Source organism: Cydia pomonella, chromosome 4 (genome assembly GCF_033807575.1).
Source record: "Cydia pomonella isolate Wapato2018A chromosome 4, ilCydPomo1, whole genome shotgun sequence".
Classification (NCBI taxonomy): domain Eukaryota; kingdom Metazoa; phylum Arthropoda; class Insecta; order Lepidoptera; family Tortricidae; genus Cydia; species Cydia pomonella.
The window spans coordinates 904,993-924,884 of NC_084706.1; the positions used below are offsets into that span (position 1 = coordinate 904,993).

Consider the following 19,892-nt stretch of genomic DNA (forward strand, 5'->3'; position numbering starts at 1 on the left):
TTGAGTAAGATGTGTACACCCATATTTTTACACTTGACTGTACATTTGTTTCTGGTATATTTACCATGTCTGTATTAATTAAATGCACTTGAGTTTTGAACGTTCTAACCAACTTTTGATGATTGTTGTGTACCAGCATAAGTTGCTCGCTTGCATTTACTAACATATTAATATTGGCACGAGCTAGTCCGTATATTCAGATTCGATCGTAGATAAGGCTACATAAGTGTAGATGCAAGCAAAAAATTCTGCGACTATCCTAATTCGTTAATGATATTAGCCATTTTAAAACTCTATTTGGCAATACAAAAATATTACAGAATTGCGTTTCTTTTTCCCTTCCGCTCATCTGATATCAAGGCAAATGTGTCTTGTCTTAAACCTTGCTATATACTTACAGTCGAGTTCATAAATATTTGCACCTTATTGCAATGAATTAAGGGCGAAAAAATGCAAGTAACTTTCCCTTGAGTTGTTTTCCGGCGAAGCTTCACAATGTCCTAAATGCGGAGCGAATAATAATAATAAGTATACAATGTGTTTGTCCACGTATAGTGAAGCCGTTAACCACGTGTAGTACGATGAATTGTATCCACAAATCACCCCCCATGCCTATGTTTTTTCTTAACCATTTTAAAAATGCACCCTTTCAAAGCTACCCTTTATAAGCTATCGCATGATTATTATTTTTCAAATGTGCTATAGGTAAATGGATAGATAACCATGTTCAGTAGTGTTCGGTGCCATAAAACTTTGAAAGGGTGCATTTCTAAAATGGTTGAGTAATAACATAGGCATGGGAGGTGATTTGTCGATTAAATTCATTGTACAGTCAGCGTCAAATACTTTGTAGCAACCAAAGTAGCCAAATAGTTCGGTACACCATATATTTAGTATGGTGTACCGAACTATTTGGCCACTTTGACTGCTACAAAGTATTTGACGCTGACTGTACTATACGTGGTTAACGGCTCCACTATACGTGGACAAACACATTGTAGAGTATAAGTTCGTGTCATCTACGATGGCGCGCAGATTTGTCAAATCTAACCTTTAATAACGTGACAATATGAGTCAAGGCACGCGTCTTCATGAATGGCACGATACATTTTGTGATGCAAGGAATACTAAGTTTACGATTTTCGATTTGATTTACGTTTATTTAAAAACGTTAATATGGATTACATGACTTGATTACATGAATATTTCTGTCATTGATAGTAATAACAAAAAAATTAAATCCTGTAACACTTCAAATGCTTTGTCCTATCACGGAACACTTAGTGAAACATAATTAATGTATTTAAGAGGAAAGGGGACAAAGTGACGTGATTGTTTCTCTGTGTAAACGTAGTACTCATTTTCCTCTCTGGAATATTAACATTATGGAACATATTTTTGCGTCATTTGATGCATATTAACATACATATGCTGCTTCGTTCTATTTTTTTTTCGATCAAAAAATGTGATGGAATTTTATTTTCTTTCCTCATTTCTATAATAATAATAAAAAAAATGAACAGGTAAGGTTATATACAAGTAATAGGGTACTTGACACATGTTGAATATTATAACAAAATTTAGTTTAATGGATAAAAAAGAGCCATCCATTATAAAAAAGTGGAATTTAAAAAATTATATTGAGATTATAAAAAAATACAAGGCTCCGAAAAAAAAATTTTTTTTTTCATTCAAAAATAGAAAAGAAAATGATACCATTCGATTTCTTACATTTTATTGAAAAATAAATTGTATGACAACTATACACATAAACGCAATATTTCAGGGTCAAAATGGCAATTTCCTTGATCTTCTATACATTTAGGACAGACTTATATGATGTGACGTCACATCACCTTATTATTTTGTTAGAGGCGTTTCAATCGTCGTCTGCGAGCGTCAGACTTTAACTCTCATTTCTGACCTTTGTGTTGCTTAAATGCCATGAGTCCTGTATAGACATTTGATCCTCAGGAATATCAAGATCGTTTGACATTATTTACAAAAAACAGTCAAGTAGCCAATTGTGTAAAAATATTTTCCATAATGTCAATATCTAGGGAGAAAAATGGGGACTACGTTTGTATAGAAGAAGCGGCTGTCCACGGTCGTCTTAATAGGAAGGTAAGTTAGAAATTTAAAATAAGTACTGAAAAAAATACGAGTAGTTTTTGAATATTCATATTCGTTGCATCATTAATATAGAGCCTTAAATACGCAGGATATGGCTATCGGTTTAGAGTCATTTGTCGAGTATTGCGTCGATTCGTCTAATGTGGTATTCGGTTTATGCTAGAATAATGTAAAGGTTACCGTGTCCAAAGTTAGGGTAAATCCATCGCCCGGAGCGTTCCGACCGCGATGTCGTCCGGGACGGTTTTGAATAGCGAGGCATCGAATAACATGTGGGCGCTTCAGCGACGAATGTGGGGTGCGGAGCAGTGTTGTCACATACAATTTTGCCGAAGTGGTAGAACAGAGTGCAAAAATAGGTAGGAATGGGTGGATTTTAAAATGAAAATCAGGTAGATGTACGGTCGCGGAAATTGATTCTTTAGCAACTTGCGGTTCAAGTAAATTTGGCTGTACATACTTATGGTAAGAGCTGTCCATTGTAACGTGACACGTTAACTGCTAAAGAATCAATTTCCTCGACTGTACCACTCAATAGCAAGTACTTACATTTTTTATGATTAAAAATGTGTATGAAATGTTTCAAATTATTTATTAGTATTTAATATTGTGATGTTAGTACACGTGTTTATTAAAGAAATCGAAACAAAAATGAGGATTTCCATTGTTTGTAGGTAATGAACCTGCTTGTATAATCTGATTCTTTGGCAAGTTTTCATTACATCGAATCTAAATTCGGTAGAAATTAAGTTATGTTCCGTCACATGCAGTGCCGGATTAAGACATTTTGATGCCCTAAGCATTTCTAGACCATGGTGCCCCCTCATCAAGATAACAATGAATTTTCTTGGTAAATTGAGTGACGTTTATTGCCGCATTACTGCTGAGAATAGAATTTTCAATCCAACACATCATTTTATCACGGAAATTGACAGTACTGCAGCAGTAATGTTCCAACAGTATGTAAGGTCAAGTGTTAGCAAATTGAAGATCGTGCTTCGCATAAGGCCGGAGGTGAGCCAACCAATGTCCAAGTGTGAGAAGACATAAAAGGCATAGGCCGTACTCCGCACAGGGTTTTGCAACCTCTAGAGCTTTCCTGCGAAGCTCATTCATGTGAGAGCAAAGGCAGAGCTTCAGTAGAGGCTTAGCCATTGGCCATTGGTTCTTGTCAGAACACGAACCAATGGCCGCAAGTGTCTTAAATAGCAAATTATTGTTAACGAAAACGGGACTTAATAGGGTAAGTTTTAAAATTACCACTGACCCGACGTTTCAAAAACGGCGTTTTCCCCATAGTCTCGGAGAAGACTGGGTAAAGTCGACATCATTATCTTGACGTTGGAGGTAATTTTAGAACTAAATCAAACGCGATTAAGTCCCGTTTTCTTAAATAATAATGTATCACAATAAAATTAGGCCAATAAAATTAGATTTTTTCGAATTTGGTCCTAAAAATGCGTGTAATCCGAGTTTGCTCCATTCCAGGAGGTGTGCATAAATGTTTCCTCTTTTTCAGTTTTTTTTTGCTTGAAAATCGAAAACGGTACGTCCGGCGGAAAATTTGTTCTAATCATGATTAAAACTGATATCTGAGGATCCGAAATGTAATTTAATTATGTTCTTGCAATAAAACATATTGATTTATTGAAGGTACCCTAATATGTATTCCTAGTCTAAATTGTATAAAAAGGTCGACATTTTTTATTTTTGGTAAAATCATGTTAAAAATCCAAAAACGCCTTCTTACCATGCAGTGTCTAATCCACGAACTGTCGTATGTCCTTCAAAATCAAGTGATTTCGAAAGGAAAAAAATATCTCCTAAGGATCCCAAAATGTATGCATACCCCCTGGGATGGAGCAAACTTGGATTACACGCATTTAGAATGAAATGAAAGTATTAAAACATTTTCCAGCTTGCTGGGAATTAATTCCTCAAAACGCTATTTTTGGATCTAATTTGATTGGCCTAAATCGTGAAAGTTTAAATCAGTGTTTTTAAAGGCAAAGTCTAAGGCTGAGCTTTTCATAAGGCTGAACGCTCGGAGCGTTCGATCGGCGCTTACGGATGAGGCCAAAGGTCGAGCTGGAAGAAAGCATTTGAATTTGACCACTGGCGAGGTATGAATGGCTGAACGTCCGGAGCGTCCGATCGCGGTGGGTTATCATACAATACAACTGATGGCGACGTGTGAGCAAGGCAGAAGGCCCAGCTTCGAGAGAGGACAGCTTAGATTTGGATCCATGTTAAGTGAAAGTAAGGCAGTTTGCACAAAGTAGAAGGCCTAGCGTCGCATAAGACCTAACGCCGAATTGCAATAGAGTGGCTTGAAATCGAACCTATGTAATCACGGTTCTCCTACTGCTCGGCCTTTGGCTTAAGTGGAAACCGAAACTTAATAAGTCGCATGATCGTGGTTCTGCAGCAACTCGGCCAGGCCGACACATCTGGCGTGCAAGAGAGCAAAATTCGCTACAAAATCGGTAATCTACGTCGAGAAAATCGGTTGGCCACAAGCCCGACGGTAAGATATTTTGGCTATGAGCTTTGAGGGCCTCCGCGAAGGGTTGGAGATGTGCTTACGTGTCCTCACTCTATTACGACCCCGTTATTAGATGGGTACTTGCACACGTCAAAGTCGACAAAAAGTTTCGTGTACATAAGTACTACGACTGCGATGCTGATGCAGCCTGCGCCTTTTTTTCCTACGATTTTGGTGCCCCCCTAGACGTGGTGCCCTAAGCAAGTGCTTATTTTGCTTAATGGTTAATCCGGCACTGGTCACATGTATTGAGAATTACTTACAATTGTACCATTTTGAAAAATAGGTAGATTTCAGGCCGAGGGAGGTAGATAGGAACACAGGGAAAATAGGTAGATCTACCAAGATAAAGATAGTTTATTATTCAAGTAGGCATATTACAATGCGCTTATGAACGTCAAATAAAGCTACACCGGCTGTAACCCTACACCTCTGACCCGAGAAGATTTAAATCCCCCCTCAATTGGAGGAGGGTATCCCAATATGGACCGGCAAGAAACTCGGCGGGACACATCTTTTCAAAACATTACATCTTATAATTAACGTGCCTTAAATAAGAAAAATAAAATAGAATTTAGATTACTACCAAAAAGGTGGTAGATGTGACAACACTGGTGCGGAGTGTGAGGGAGGGGAATAAGGCCGGGCACGTGTTGTTGCAGGCGCCGGGCGGGCGAGGGCGGCGCGGCGCGGGGGTACAGCGTGTGGGCGGGGGGTGCGGCGGGTGCGGGGGGCCAGCACGGCGCGGGGGGCCAGCCCGGCGCGCAGCTCGAGGTGGCGCCGGCCGCCGAGCGCCTGCCGCACCGCGCCGCCTACTACCGCGCCTTCCCCGCGCGCCTCGACGTCGCCGCGCTGGCGCCGCCGCCCGGGACCGAGCCCAGGTGCCGTCCGCCCGTCTAGGCCCCCGATGCTTTCCCGCCCCGAGGACCGCGCTCTACTGTGCTCCGTTCCGACTACCGTTGTTTGTGGCGTTTTGGGTTTCTTTGTGTTGAGCGTTACAGGCGAAGCCGTCAATGTTGCACTCCGGTGACTGTTGAAATGAAATCCATTCTCACTTCAAATTAGAAAGCTGTTGAGACTCATACGCCCTATCGGCTGGGCGGCGCGTTTCCCGTCCCTACTTTATAGACTAAGTATAAGTGAATCGATTTTTCCCGTTCGCTCTGAGTGTATATCTATGAGCGACATATCCAAAAAAAACAACGGGTTGCACTCCGGAAGTGCCGGCAGAAGAGAAAACTTGAATATTAACGTTGTGCATTTTTGATATTTTGGAATGGTTGCATAAATCGCTTTAATTATCAGTATAAAAGTACTATCATTTATGTGGCAAAATACAATATTCATTTATTGCGCTGTCGTACACAAACATGACAATTTATATTACATTAAAAATTTATCACTTCAGAATTATTACAATTATTGAACATTAAAAAGTTTATCTGTCAGAAAAATCAACTTCCATCCATAATTTTAAGGACTCTTACACCATCATCATTACTAGAACCATCATGGAGTTTTCGATTTCGATCAGGTCACGTGTCCGTCTTACTAATTTTCAATCTGTCGAATCTGTCGGTCACGTGACCTGTCGCGAGTTTAACATTTTTTCCCCATCACAAAAAGTGCACAGCGCCGCTAAAGAAGTTTTCATTTCAAAAATGTTAACAGGCAAATAAAAACCCGATTCTAAGTGACGGAATCCGCATTGGGCTAGCATGGGGACTATAGCCCAAGCCCTCTCGCACATGAAAGGAGGCCTGTGCCCAGCAAGGGACGTATATAGGCTGAATTATTATTATTAAGTGACGGAGGATTCTTTTATGTAACTAGTTTACAATCTCAAGATGTTTCTTGAGTGTTTCTTTAATTCTTCACCACACTTGAGGGGGAATAAAGTCATATATATAACTATTATAAGGCAAAGATCCACATGTAATAGAACCACGATTGAAAACTGTTTCATGATTTTAATTTTGTAGCAAAATTAACATTAACAAACAACAGCAATAAAACACATTGCTTCACATGACTAATACCTACAATGAGAACCGTTACTTCCGTCGTTCGGTCGGAGAAACGGTTGTCTCCAATATACCTGTCAAAAGTCGCCCTTTACCAACAAGTGTGATGAGAAGAAACGTATTCAAATTTATGTCTTGAAACGTATGTCTATTTAATGTTCGTATGCATATTTCTAAGCTATACATGGTAAGGCAATATTGACGAGCTTCGCCTTGAAACACTTAAACCGTTATGATATTTTCGTTTCGAACTGGGGGCCTGGTCAAGGCAACAGTCGTACATCGACAAACGAAAAGAAAAAATATACGGGATAACAGATGCTACGAAAAGTCACGTGACTATTTCTATACATTATTAAAGTTTCGATTGGCGTTTTCTATCAGTGATTGACATCTTGGCTAGGCCCCCTGTCGTGCCATTTTCAATCGTGGTTATGGATTGTAAGGGTATTGCTTTCGCATTGTCGGTCGTGGTTCGTCGGGCCGCAGCATCGTGCCCACGCCTGCATGCATACCGCGGCTCACCGAGATAACAATAGCTTGCAATCATCGAAATTAAACTGTCGTGACTCATAACTAAAGCCAAAACCACGGCTGTCTGTCTCACAGAACAACAAATACGATTATTTTCCAGGATATATATTAGCGGCAAAGAATCTATCATATTTATTTAGATACATTTGCATAATTTTTTTGGTAATTTCTCAAAAACGTATGGACGTATGAAAACGACAATTCGATTAAAATAATTAGTTTGCCCGAGTTTTCGCGGTAGCCACCTGGTTATTAAATTGTAAAGTAATGATTCGATTTAATTTTAATACCAGAGGCTCACGAGGGCGAAACATCTATCCATCTAGGTTTTATCGTTGGTAAGATTCGCTTTTCAGTGTTTTCAAATAAGAAATGACATTAATGGGTGTATGTGAAGTTTCCGATCCGCATTGTGCAACGAGGCTGGCTGTTGCCACGTACAGCGGGGACGTACACATATATATATATTCATATTTCTTTATTGCTATCATGTTCATAAAATACAGGTGTTACAATAAATACATTTGTAGGTACTCACCCTGTTAGGGCACTGCGATATTCTTAAGTGTACATTTTTAGATTTCTAGTTAAAAATGAATATAATTTATTACATTAATTGAATCGAGAGAGATGTCAATAAAATAGAATTATCAGTGAAAAGTAAATTTAGTAACAATAAAATTGATAAAACAGACTCATTTAAATAATCGTTAACCATATAGTAGCACATTGATATGAATCGTTTCTTTAATTGGTTTGCAATTTTTCTTCTACATTTTCGTCTTTGATCTTCTTTGGCAACTTATACATTTTTATAGCCGTGATAAAGGTACAGTTGTAAAAATGCATTATTAGTCTAGAGGCGGGCAGCCGGTTCTTATGTCTTAGTGGAAAGACTGGTTGTAGTTTTCTAATTTTACATATTTTTTCTTCAATTAACAAGATCACAAATAACGACTACTCTTAACGACCGCTACCTTCGGAATGTCGTCTGCAGATCTTTATTTATCTGGCAGGGCGGTAGTTCTGAATTACAAACTATAACTGTTGTCAGTTATCTTCAAAAAGACCGTGAAGGTTCCCGACCTTCACAGTAGCGTACAGTCAAGGTATTAAATATCCATACGTACAAAGTGCCAAAAATATGTACACACGACCTTATTGCATATACATTAAAGTAGTGTATACATATTTTTGGCACTTTGTCCGTGTCGATATTTAATACCTTGACTGTACAAGTATGTTGTAGGTAAGTCTTCCCATTTTTATGAACAATTATTGAAGTCTAATGTCACGAATTTACGAATGCCTGCAAAAATTTGCAATATGATAGATTTATTGCCGCTACTGTATCTGTATCTATATTTGTTAACATAATAATGTCAACCTAGTTCACCTAATGTATATACTAAGTTAGTATGTACCTTAAATTTAATTACATATGTTATTTGTTAACTCGGTGAGCAATTATCTACTCAGTACTCATTGATATCTAGCAGTCTTAAAAAGACTAAGGAGTATTATTATATAAATCGACCCCAAGGCTCGGATACCGGTTAGTTTTTCCTGTTACATTGAATATGACCTAAAACTTTTATTTCGATCTAGATACTGTTTAATTTTATCGGGTTTAGAAGGAGTATTATATAAGGTGCTAACACATTAGCTACAGATATGTTTACAGCTAATAGTACTCGACTCCTGGAGTATATTTAATTATGAAACATTATAGGTTTTATGATGTTTTTATGGAGAAAATAGGGACCGTGCGCATTGGAGGGTCTGCCATCTTGTGGCCTGAATCGGAAACATAAACATGTACCGTGACACTTCACGACACAGCAAATGCTGACATCTACCGTTCTCGTACGTTTTCATGTGCATAGTAGGTTCTGCCATCATTGGAAGCGTAAACTTCACACTTACACCTCGCGCCAATAATCTGACATCTCCTATGCTGCCCCCTACAGTTTATGCACGCTTATGATTATTTTTAGATATAATTCTATTTTATTTATTTTGTTAGGTAAACGAAAACAAAAAAAACGGTATGATAAGTTTTCTTCATTTCTATTATAAGTTAATTTTTTAATGTAAAGTACCATCTCTTAAAATATCGGTTTTATATATTAGTACCTTAAATGATTAACCGGTTAAGACCTATATAAATTCCGTTAAAATGAGTTACCGTTAACCACTACAGGCAGCAAATCTCTTAAGGTTGGAGCTAAACCGGTAATAACCGGTATACTATAAACCGTTTCCGAGCCTTGATCGACCCGCTTTCCTTGGTAGCATGTGATTTCATTGACTTGGATGTTGTGGTTAGTGATTTTTTATTAGAATAATTAGCACTACCGTGTAGTGTGTAAATGTAGAAGCAATGAATGTTTCCAGAATAAAATATATTTTATCGAATCTGTTGAATCTCGCCTAGATTTTTTTCTTTATAATTATGTATTAAACCGATGATTTATTGTACTTAATTGCCTCTAAGGTATGTGTATCGATATCCAATTCTTCCATATTGTTGTGAAAGTTGAATTTGCTTGTACCTATATTAGAAATACTCAAAAGTTATCTTGTTAACTGGTCAGCATGTTATCTTGACCTGCATGTGACTGCTAGTTTACTGAATGCTTCAAGGCAGCTAAATACACTTCATCATTTGCTTGATGTGGTGTAAGTAGATTATAAAAGGCAACTATAACTATACCTCATATCCACTCACATGCTTCATATTTTTCAGTGACTTCTATTATTATAATGAAATAAGGGTGACAGCTGGTAACTACAGTTACCAAATGCAAGTGAGTGGGTAAACGTAAGACGTCAAGCAATAGTGAGGATAGACGCGCAAAACACACCACAGATGGCGCTTAGATTAATTGGGCTCAAATTCCAGGTTTAAAATTTTAAATTTATAAAACATTTTATATTTTAGTAGTTGATATCTTAACATCAAGAAATAATTGAATTAAAAACACAATAAATATTTATATTAATGTTACAAAATTATCTTGTTTTGCGAATTTAAGTTAAATACATAGGTGGGCTACAGAAGTTCGTACCTATTACAGTCGTTTTATTTAGTGAGCAATTGGCAATTTTTAAATCAATTATGGCCCATATTATGCGGCGTAATTTTGTGACAAGTTCGTGTATGGTAATCATACCAAAATGTACATGGCTGTGTTAGCTGGTTAATTGTAGTTAAAAGCTATTTAAAGCCCTACGAATTCTTATGAATTTTGCGCATCTATCAGTTGTATTGTATGTAGTTTTATCAGTAATATATATGTATGATTGTCTGATGTGATGATTGCTATTATAGTGATCGCAAGTGCATGCAACTGCGACGTATGGCCTGCTCAGTGAGATATACACGAATCTTTACTATACCTACTCATTTAATGAATTTATTTAACTACAATGTCGGGTGTTGACCGAATTAAAAAATTACAATGCAATTAATGCTTTACGTTTTTATATTTTTTGAAATGTAAGATATTTTATCTACACACATATCATAAACCCTCTATGATGCCTTCAAAATCCGTAAATAATGGCCATTACCATAAACTGTTTTGTTACAACAAATTTCTTATCTGTGATAATGTTGTAATTGCTTCAGAATTAATAAAAAAACTACGAATGCGTGACATGCGTGAAAAAAGTATTCATTTACCGCCATGACGTACAGTTTATCTTTTAAATAGTTTTAAGTATAAAATGAATATGTATTGTTATTTTTAAAGTAACTATAGCAAAAGTTTCGTGTAAAATGAGCGATAAAAATATTTCGGTGACGCCGCCACATATCCACGAGTTCTGCCAAGAGAGCAACGATGTCCCAACGTTGGCTGTAATTTGGGTTATTGTATAATGTGTGTAGATAAAATAGTGTATGTAACTGTACATAATTAGGCATTAAAACACTCGTGTGATCCTTTTAAGAAACTTACTTCGTTCGTTTCTTAAACCCACACTCGTGTATTTTAATTCATTTTATTATATAGCAGTCACATAAACTACTATACGTTATATAGTTATATTATGTATACATTATGTTTTGTGTGGTGTGATAATTTATTGACACCTCAAATACTTATATCCAACGCATGTGTTGTGTAGATATTGTAGTGGGGGCTGTAGTTCCAGCAATGTATACGGTACAGTCGCCATCAGATATATCGGAGCTGCCGAGGTGCTCACAAACATCTGTATACCAACTCTTTGACAATAGAGGCGTGTTCGGGTATTTGTGAGCACTTTGTACCTTGCAGTTTTTGTAGACGATCCCGCGTGGCATTCTAACTCCTTCGGTTAAACCATAGATAAATAAGAAAGCTCAGTATTTATTAAGCTTAAATCTTATTTCGCAAAGCTCGCATAAACTTATTGTGAATGGGTTTTTATGTATGTATTGAGTGAGCACCCTAAGCTTGCTTATTTATCTCATGGTTAAACTAACTCAAGCCTACCACGCAGTTAACTTCAATATGTTCTCTATTTCTGCCTAGCTATAGATACAAGATCAAATTTGGTATCATTTTATTGCATAATGACGTGGAATTTGTTTATGGCATCGCCTGAAACAATAGTGCGTTGCTGCTGCTACAGCCCTCGCAAGCTTGTCATGTGATGTCCTCTTATCTCATTTGTATTTTGTACAATTACGTAAAATAAACATATTTTCGTTCATTATTGTATTTGCCTACCATTGTTTATAAATGTTTCTGCAGCATGTATTTTTAATACAACCGCAAATTGAAACGAGGCGTAGGTCTTATTACTATGAAACGATTTAAAAACTTTTACTAACAGAGTGCAATTCATATTTGAAAATTCCTCGAGCGGCAATGATTTGCGTATATTACGAGTCGTCTTCCCTTGACGCTTGTGACGTCCCGTCAGCAAGTGTGACGCTATCAATAAAAACAAAGTAGTGGTACATTGCGTGCTGAATTTATTTTAGGGGTTGTCCATTAATCATGTCTTACGTTTTCGGCTAATTTTCGAGCGCCTGCAACTCCAGAGGTGTTACAAGCGCGATGCCGACGCTAACGTCCCGCACCCTCGTTGAGCTCTGGCAACCTTACTCACGAACACAACACTATGAGTAGGGTCTAGTATTATTTGGCTGCGGTTTTCTGTAAAGCGCAGTGGAGGTACTTCCCCAGTTGGGCTCTGCTCTAGATCTGGAATGACATCCGCTGTTCTGTCCCTGGCACACCACACTAAGCAAGATGACATTCACAGTGGCCATACATCTCTTTTGGGCGTAGTTTAAGGACATACACAATAGGACATATGAAATTAATACTGGTAGGTTTGCTGGTAGATCCAGACTTAGTTGTAAACCTAATCTTCCTAAGCTGTTTTTGGGATAGCTATAGTAGCACCCACGTAAAATTGTACAAAGCGTTTAGAACCTAAAAACGATTTTCACACACGACACATTGTTAATGATAAATGTGGCACAATTTAAGGAAAAAATAGACGTCATATTTCCTTACACCCCCCCCCCCTCCCCTCCCGCTTCCTTACTTAGTATGATGTGATTAATGGATAGATGGATAGCCCCTTATAAGGAAAAATAAAAATGGTATTTTTGTGGAAAACATATGAACGTTAATTCATTAGGGCCTGTACTAGCAACCCTTAGAATATGTGGTTGTATCAGAAATACACTCTGTATTTTATTATTCTGACAGGTAGGGCTTATGGCGTTTATCGTTATCGATAAAATACTTGTCGTTCTCAGGTACGACGATAAACGTGATAATGATTTCTTGCATTCCTCATAAATTAGTTTTAAGCAAAGTTTATGATATTTATCTAATATTAACAAATCCATAAAGCATAGGTTTGTCTGTTTACAGATTTCGGCCTTTATGTACATAAATTGTAATATGAAATAAATTTTGTTGAAATATTTTTGTTGTATTTTATGTACCTTCCTCAGTCGTAGATGTCCTACACTAGTACTGCAAAATGCTTTATGCTTCATGTGCTTGCTTCAACGTTGTTCATTTATAACTAATTTCAAATATTAAAATAAATAAATCATCTCATTTTCCAGAACCAATAGTTTGAAGCGCATAAAGAACGCAAAGTGGCAAGTGAAGGATTGCGCGCCAGAAATGTTGCTCGGAGACATCGGTAGGAGGCTGTCCACCGAGGTCACGAGCGCCGCTATATCTCAAAACCACAAAGCCTTCGTCGATAAACTTTTAAAGGTACGAATTACAACATCTTGTCCACGATAAAAATTGATTGGTCGGTTCTTGAAGGCGATAATTTCCTCGCTTTTAATGAAAAAAAAATGTCTGCGTGTAAATAGGCTTGATGACAGTAATAAAGAATAAAAAAATGGTTTCAAAGAAACATACTTAATTATATATCGATATGATTTTAAACAATGACCCTATTTCAGTGTAAACATAAGGTTTTATTTCCAATAAAATCAAAGTGTCAAATTATCCAACCGGCTATATTGACTGAAACACCAATCAGAGCTTTTTCGTAAGAGTGACAATATCACTCCATGATATATTTCTTTGAGCTGCATAGACAACTAGTGTTCGGTACTTTTGTATATGTACGCACAAATACTACGTATTTTCGTTTATTATTTTAAAATCAATTAATATTTCATGGACTAGCATATTCCAAACGGGATAAGCCTGAAACGGAACGCTTTTCTCAAAGCGCGCAACACCGAAGCTCGAGTGTTGCCAAGGGCGTCGCCAAGGGGGGGCAGGGAGGGGCAGCTGCCCCCCCCTAGAGATTCTAAAAAAGTTGCCAAATATAATACAACCAAAGTCCTAAGTCTTTGAGTTGATTTGCTTGAAGTTCAAGCCTTGAACAATCATTCCCGTACGTCGAAACTCGAATGAATTCACCAATTCCACTCCTAATATTCCCAACGCTCAACTACGCTCCGCCTGGTCTACTCTATCGTTGAAGCGGAGAGGGGGAGGGGGGAAGCAACATGTAACCGCGCGGCGCCCGCGCCCCCCGCACAGCCGCCTTTGTTTTAGCGTCTGTCTCAGCGTTGCCAGATGGTCACAAAAGTCACATTTTTCGTGACTTTTCGCCTTCTTGTGTGACATGTGCGTGACTTACGATTTTGAGGCAATTTTTGTGACTTTTTAAGCTAGCCGATTTTTGGATAAGTTTAGTTTTGCAATTCGTATTATTTAAGATCGCACCCAAGTTTACTAGCCCTTGAACCCGTGTCCAGACAAGACAATTTTTCGCCAATCTGATGAAATTGTCCGATCTAATCAGGGCTATAACCGCGAAAATCGAAGTTCGTTAATTGCAGCCATTTTTCTCTGTCACTCTAATTAAGTCTTAATGATTTTGGTTGTCGCGGCAGGCCCCAGGCCGTGCGGACGCAAATGCCAATTTGGCTGCCAAATTCAACCACTGATTATTACCGATAAAATGGAGGTCTGGACGCAAGACTACAAATTGGTGACGCTTGTTTTTGAGCATTTTTGAAGTGAAAACTTCTTTAGCGGCGCTGGGCACTTTTTGTGATGGGGAAAAAAATGTTAAACTCGCGACAGGTGACGTGACCGACAGATTCGTCAGATTGAAAATTCGTAAGACGGACACGTGACCTGATCGAAAAACTGTTACAATGTCAGTGAAGCCAGTAGACCGCCGGCGCAACTTAAATATTAACGTTGTGTATTTTTAAGTTAAATAATTGTAATAGTTCTGAAGTGTTAAATTTTTAATGTAATATAAATTGTCATGTTTGTGTACGACAGCGCAATAAATGAATATTGTTTTTTACCACATAAATGATTGTACTTTTATACTGATAATTAAAGCAATTCGTGCAAAATTATTCCCTAACCATTCCAAAATATCAAAAATGCGCAACGTTATTATTCAAGTTTTCACTTCTGCCGGCACTTCCGGAGTACCCGTTGTTTTTTTTATTTTACAACGCTCAAATCTTCCTCGCATTGTCCCGGCATTTTGCCACGGCTCATGGGAGCCTGGGGCCCGCTTGGGGAGCTGGGGACAACTAATCTCAAGATTTGGCGTAGGCACTAGTTTTTACGAAAGCGACTGCCATCTGATCTTTCAACCCAGAGGGTAAACTAGGCCTTGGTAGAATTAGTCTGGTTTCCTCACGATGTTTTCCGTCACCGAAAAGCGACTGGTAAATATTAAATGATATTTCGTACATAAGTTCCGAAAAACTCATTGGTACGAGCCGGGGTTTGAACCCGCGACCCCCGGATTGCAAGTCGCACGCTCGTACCGCTAGGCCACCAGCGCTTTTTAGGGTTCCGTAGCCAAATGGCAAAAACGTCATAAAATTTAAACAAAACAAACATTGGGGATATCTATGGATAGGTCTTCAAAAATGATATTGAAGTTTCAAATAAGTGAAAATCGCCTCAATGGTTTGGCCATGATGAGTGTGCACCGAAAACTTATACATGGAAACTTACAAGATTTTAATAATAAAGTGGTCGAGAAGTTTACAATGAATCCCCGAAAATTATGTTTTAATTAACCTAATATAAACAAACAACGACCACTATAATATTAAAATCGGGTAATTTAAAAAAAAATACGCTGTACACTTATTTTTATTTTATTTTTCTAATAAATGTTATTATAACTCATTTACAAGTTTTTTATTGCATAGTCAAGAGCTCGTGCTCGTGTGGCTTTACACATTGGACTCTGTACTGTCACAGAATATATAATTATGTATATAGTACTAAGATACTGTTGTTATTACAATCGCTGTAGATGTAAGGCTCGTAGTAAAAGTGAAAAGTTTCATGTGCTGTCGACTTTACCTACAATTCATACCTACTTTTCTCATTCATAGAGAATGAGAAAAGTATGAATTGTAGTAGGTAAAGTCAACTTGCCCCCCCCTGCGCCATCGGCTGGCGACGCCCTTGAGTGTTGCCATTCTCTCTTGCCAACGATCTCCAAATCGAAACGCGCGATATCTGCTCGCTCCGTCGAAGCTTGAGTCGAAAAACCCAAAATCAAATTGACACAGTGTACAGCATAAATAGAAATCGTCTCCCGACGCCAGCCTGTGAGATAACGACATTTCACCATCGAAGGAACCAAACCAGGGGCCCCTGAGTCCCCACGGTTTATGCTAGTCATTTATTCGACATAATTGTGTTCGAGCCGGATATTACTATCTGGTATCGGTTTTATGCGTATTATTTGTGCTGTACAAAAGTAATTTCAAGTAAATTCCTTTCCCTTTGTTCGTAAGTTAGCGAGAACCTACCTCCGCTTACAATTAAAAATATCGAGTTTCCGACAACGTCGTGCAATATTTCTCAACAATACTGATACGTACAGTTAGATCTCAACGAGATCATTCTAATTATATATAGTTTTATATGGTTTTGAGCACTTTTTGCGAAATTACATTCGTCTATAATTTCCGAGAACCGGGCGGTAGATATTACAGCGGCGCGCGTGGAGTCATTTGCCTAGTACTAATTAATACCTAGGTCCAAATATATTTTGTCGCAACTTATTTATTTATTTTGTACAACGTACATTACATTACATTTAGTATTTACGTACTTAAGTGTATTTTTTAAGGTTCTGGTATAACGTACCGAAAACCACAATATCGTTTACTGTCGCGATAACAGTATCGAGTAAACTGTCGCTCGTATTGCGTACGGCACAGAGTTCAAATTTCTTTAGCTTGGGTTCTACCGACGGGAAATATTATCTTTGTATTTAACATTGCATGTTAAATTACAACTTACTTTTAATTTGCGACAAATTATATAACTATTTTACAAACAAACTAACATTTTTGCTAGTACCTAGCCATTTTATAAATCTTATAGCTTAACATAACGTATATACCTACTATACAGATTCACAAGTTTAATCATCTCTTATCTCGTGATAACGTTATTATTTTCCACAGTATAATAACTCAATTTCTTACAAAATGACCACTATGGAGATGGAACAATTGACATTCGAACGTGATTTAGCTATTAATAATATTCAAAAAATTGTAGACTGTTCGAATAATGCAGCCGAATTTCGAGTTCGAGTTAAAGAGTTAGCCTCAATTAAAAAATCATTTTTCCAAGTTCAAGCGAAAATTGAAAAATTATCGGCTAAGAATGAGTCATTCAACCGCGATGATAATTTATCTGTGAGAAATAAATTCGATTCTTTGTACTTTAAGGTCCAAGTTGCCTTAGATACGCTTAAGGAGGAGCGTAAACAAAGCATTACGTCCGTCTGCGGCGGATTTAATGGGGTGTCACATGCGAGTTGCTGCGCTCAGCAATCAAATCAATCGCATATTCGTTTACCGCGATTATCGCTTCAAACATTCACAGGTGTTCTAACTGAATGGAATGCTTTCTATGATTTATTTAAATCACTTGTACATGACAACGTCACTTTAACAAATGTCGAACGCTTCAGGTATTTGTTATTGTTTTTAAAAGATGAACCGTATAATCTTATCAAATCGATTCCTGTTACGGATTCTAATTACGAAAATGCCTTACAGGTATTAATTTCGCGTTATGAAAACAAACGAATTATTTCAACAAAACACTTTGACAACATTTTTGACTGTGAGTCAGTTAACGAGAAAAATGTTGAATCAAGTTTACGTAACTTGGTAAATTGTTATCACGAGAATATTACTGCTTTGAATTCATTAGGTTTACCAGTTGACGACTGGAGTTTCGTACTTTTAAATATTTTGCTACGCAAAATCACACCTCATATTCGTAGACGTTTTGAATTATCATTAAAAACTTCATGTGAAATTCCTGACGTTACCGAACTACTCGATTTCCTCGATAAGGAACTAGCGGCATCTGAAGTGATGACCGCGTCCGCGCGTACTTCAAGTACATCCGCGGGGCCTGCGCAGCGCGCGGCGACCGCGCTCGCTGCTGCTGGCGGAGCGGCCGGCTCGGCCCGGTCAGCTGCGGTGACGTCATCGCGCCATGCTTTGGCGGGAAAGCGTGCGATGTCTCTTACTCGCGCGCACTCCGACGTGCAATATAATGCACCGCGCAATAATAACTCTTCGTTTGCGCGTAACTCGCGTACTATGAGTGTACATGCTACAACTGCGGTGGATTATTTAACTAAAATTAAATGCGCGTATTGTAAGGACAATTCACATCCTTTATATAAATGTGAGAAGTTTAATACGCTCACTTTAAAGGAACGAAAACATTTCGTGGAACAAAATAAACTTTGTACCAATTGTTTATTTATTGGCCATGATGCTAAAGACTGCAAGTCGCGCCATACTTGCCGCGTCTGCACTCAAAGGCATCACTCTTCATTACATGAAGATGCGCCCTCTCCAAACGTCTTACTGACTACGGAGTCTTCGTCTTCCCCTGAGTTGCGCTCAGTAGCGGAAACCTACACGCCCACTCCATTACATGGAGCTACGGAGCACCCTTCGAGTAAGAACTGTACGGTCTTACTCACGACTGCGCTTGTAAATTTACGACCCCTGAACCAGGGGCCTTACTCGCCGCGGTCCGTTCGCGCCCTTGTGGACCAAGGAGCGCAGACCACGCTCATTTCTGAGTCGTGCGTCCAACGTCTCGGCCTGCCGCGGTACTCCGCGCAGACGAGTACCACTCTCACCGGCATTGGTGGCGAAGTCCAACCACGTGGTTACGTGTTGTGCGAGGTCACGCCTCACAACAAACCCGAGCCGAAGCTTCACATCGAAGCTCTTATCTTAACTAACCTTACAAGCTACACTGCTAATATTCCTAAATCAAATGGGAATATTCAGAAGTTCCCACACCTACAAAATCTTGATTTAGCGGACCCAGAACTGCGCTCGACGCGGCCCGTTGAACTGCTACTGGGATCTGATTATCTGGATAGCATACTGCTACTGGATAATATCAAGGGTCCACCGGGCACACCCGTGGCCATCAACAGCATTTTTGGTTATATGTTAGGTGGTAGAATTTCATATGACAGTATGAAACGACTTAGTGTCAACTTGAGTACTTGCCAACTTGACATGAAACTTCAAAAGTTCTGGGAATTGGAATCCATTCCAGAACATCCACATCTTACAAAAGAAGAATTGCGCTGTGAGTCGATCTTCGTCAATACTCACACACGAGATGCAAATGGGAAATATACAGTTTCCCTACCCTTCAAGGAGAATGCTCCGCCATTGGGCGATTCTCATGCTATAGCTCTCTCACGTTTAACTAAACTAGAGGCACGCCTGTCTCGCGACCCTGCCTTACGTGAGAACTATAATAAATGTATCCAAGAATATTTAGACTTGGGACATATGGAGCCAGTCACTGACTCAGCGAGTCCTGGCACTCCCCCCTACTACCTACCCCACCACATTGTGGTGAAGGGTTCCGCATCGACTACGAAATATCGCATTGTGTACGACGCTTCATGCAAAACTACATCAGGTCGTTCTCTTAACGATAATCTTCTCACTGGTCAGAAATTGCATCAGGACATTTCTGAAATTTTACTGAAGTATAGACTTCATAAAATCGTCTTTACGGCTGATCTCAAAATGATGTATCGCTACATTGGTCTTTGTAAAGAACACCGTGACTTTCATCGGATTCTTTGGAGATTCTCTC

General features: G+C 38.6%; 1 protein-coding gene across 2 annotated transcripts in view; it reads left to right on the top strand.

The window, feature by feature from the left end:
* LOC133516799 (DENN domain-containing protein 5B) overlaps positions 1-19,892 on the top strand; it is a 63,883-nt gene that overhangs the window by 14,689 nt on the left and 29,302 nt on the right. For both annotated transcript variants that reach the window (XR_009799286.1, XM_061849772.1), the window contains exons 13-14: positions 5,341-5,559; positions 13,322-13,478. Coding sequence is in view for 1 of the 2 variants with exons in the window: in XM_061849772.1 (XP_061705756.1) it covers positions 5,341-5,559; positions 13,322-13,478 (376 nt within the window). In the remaining variant the exon portion in view is untranslated. The remainder of the gene's footprint in view (positions 1-5,340; positions 5,560-13,321; positions 13,479-19,892) is intronic.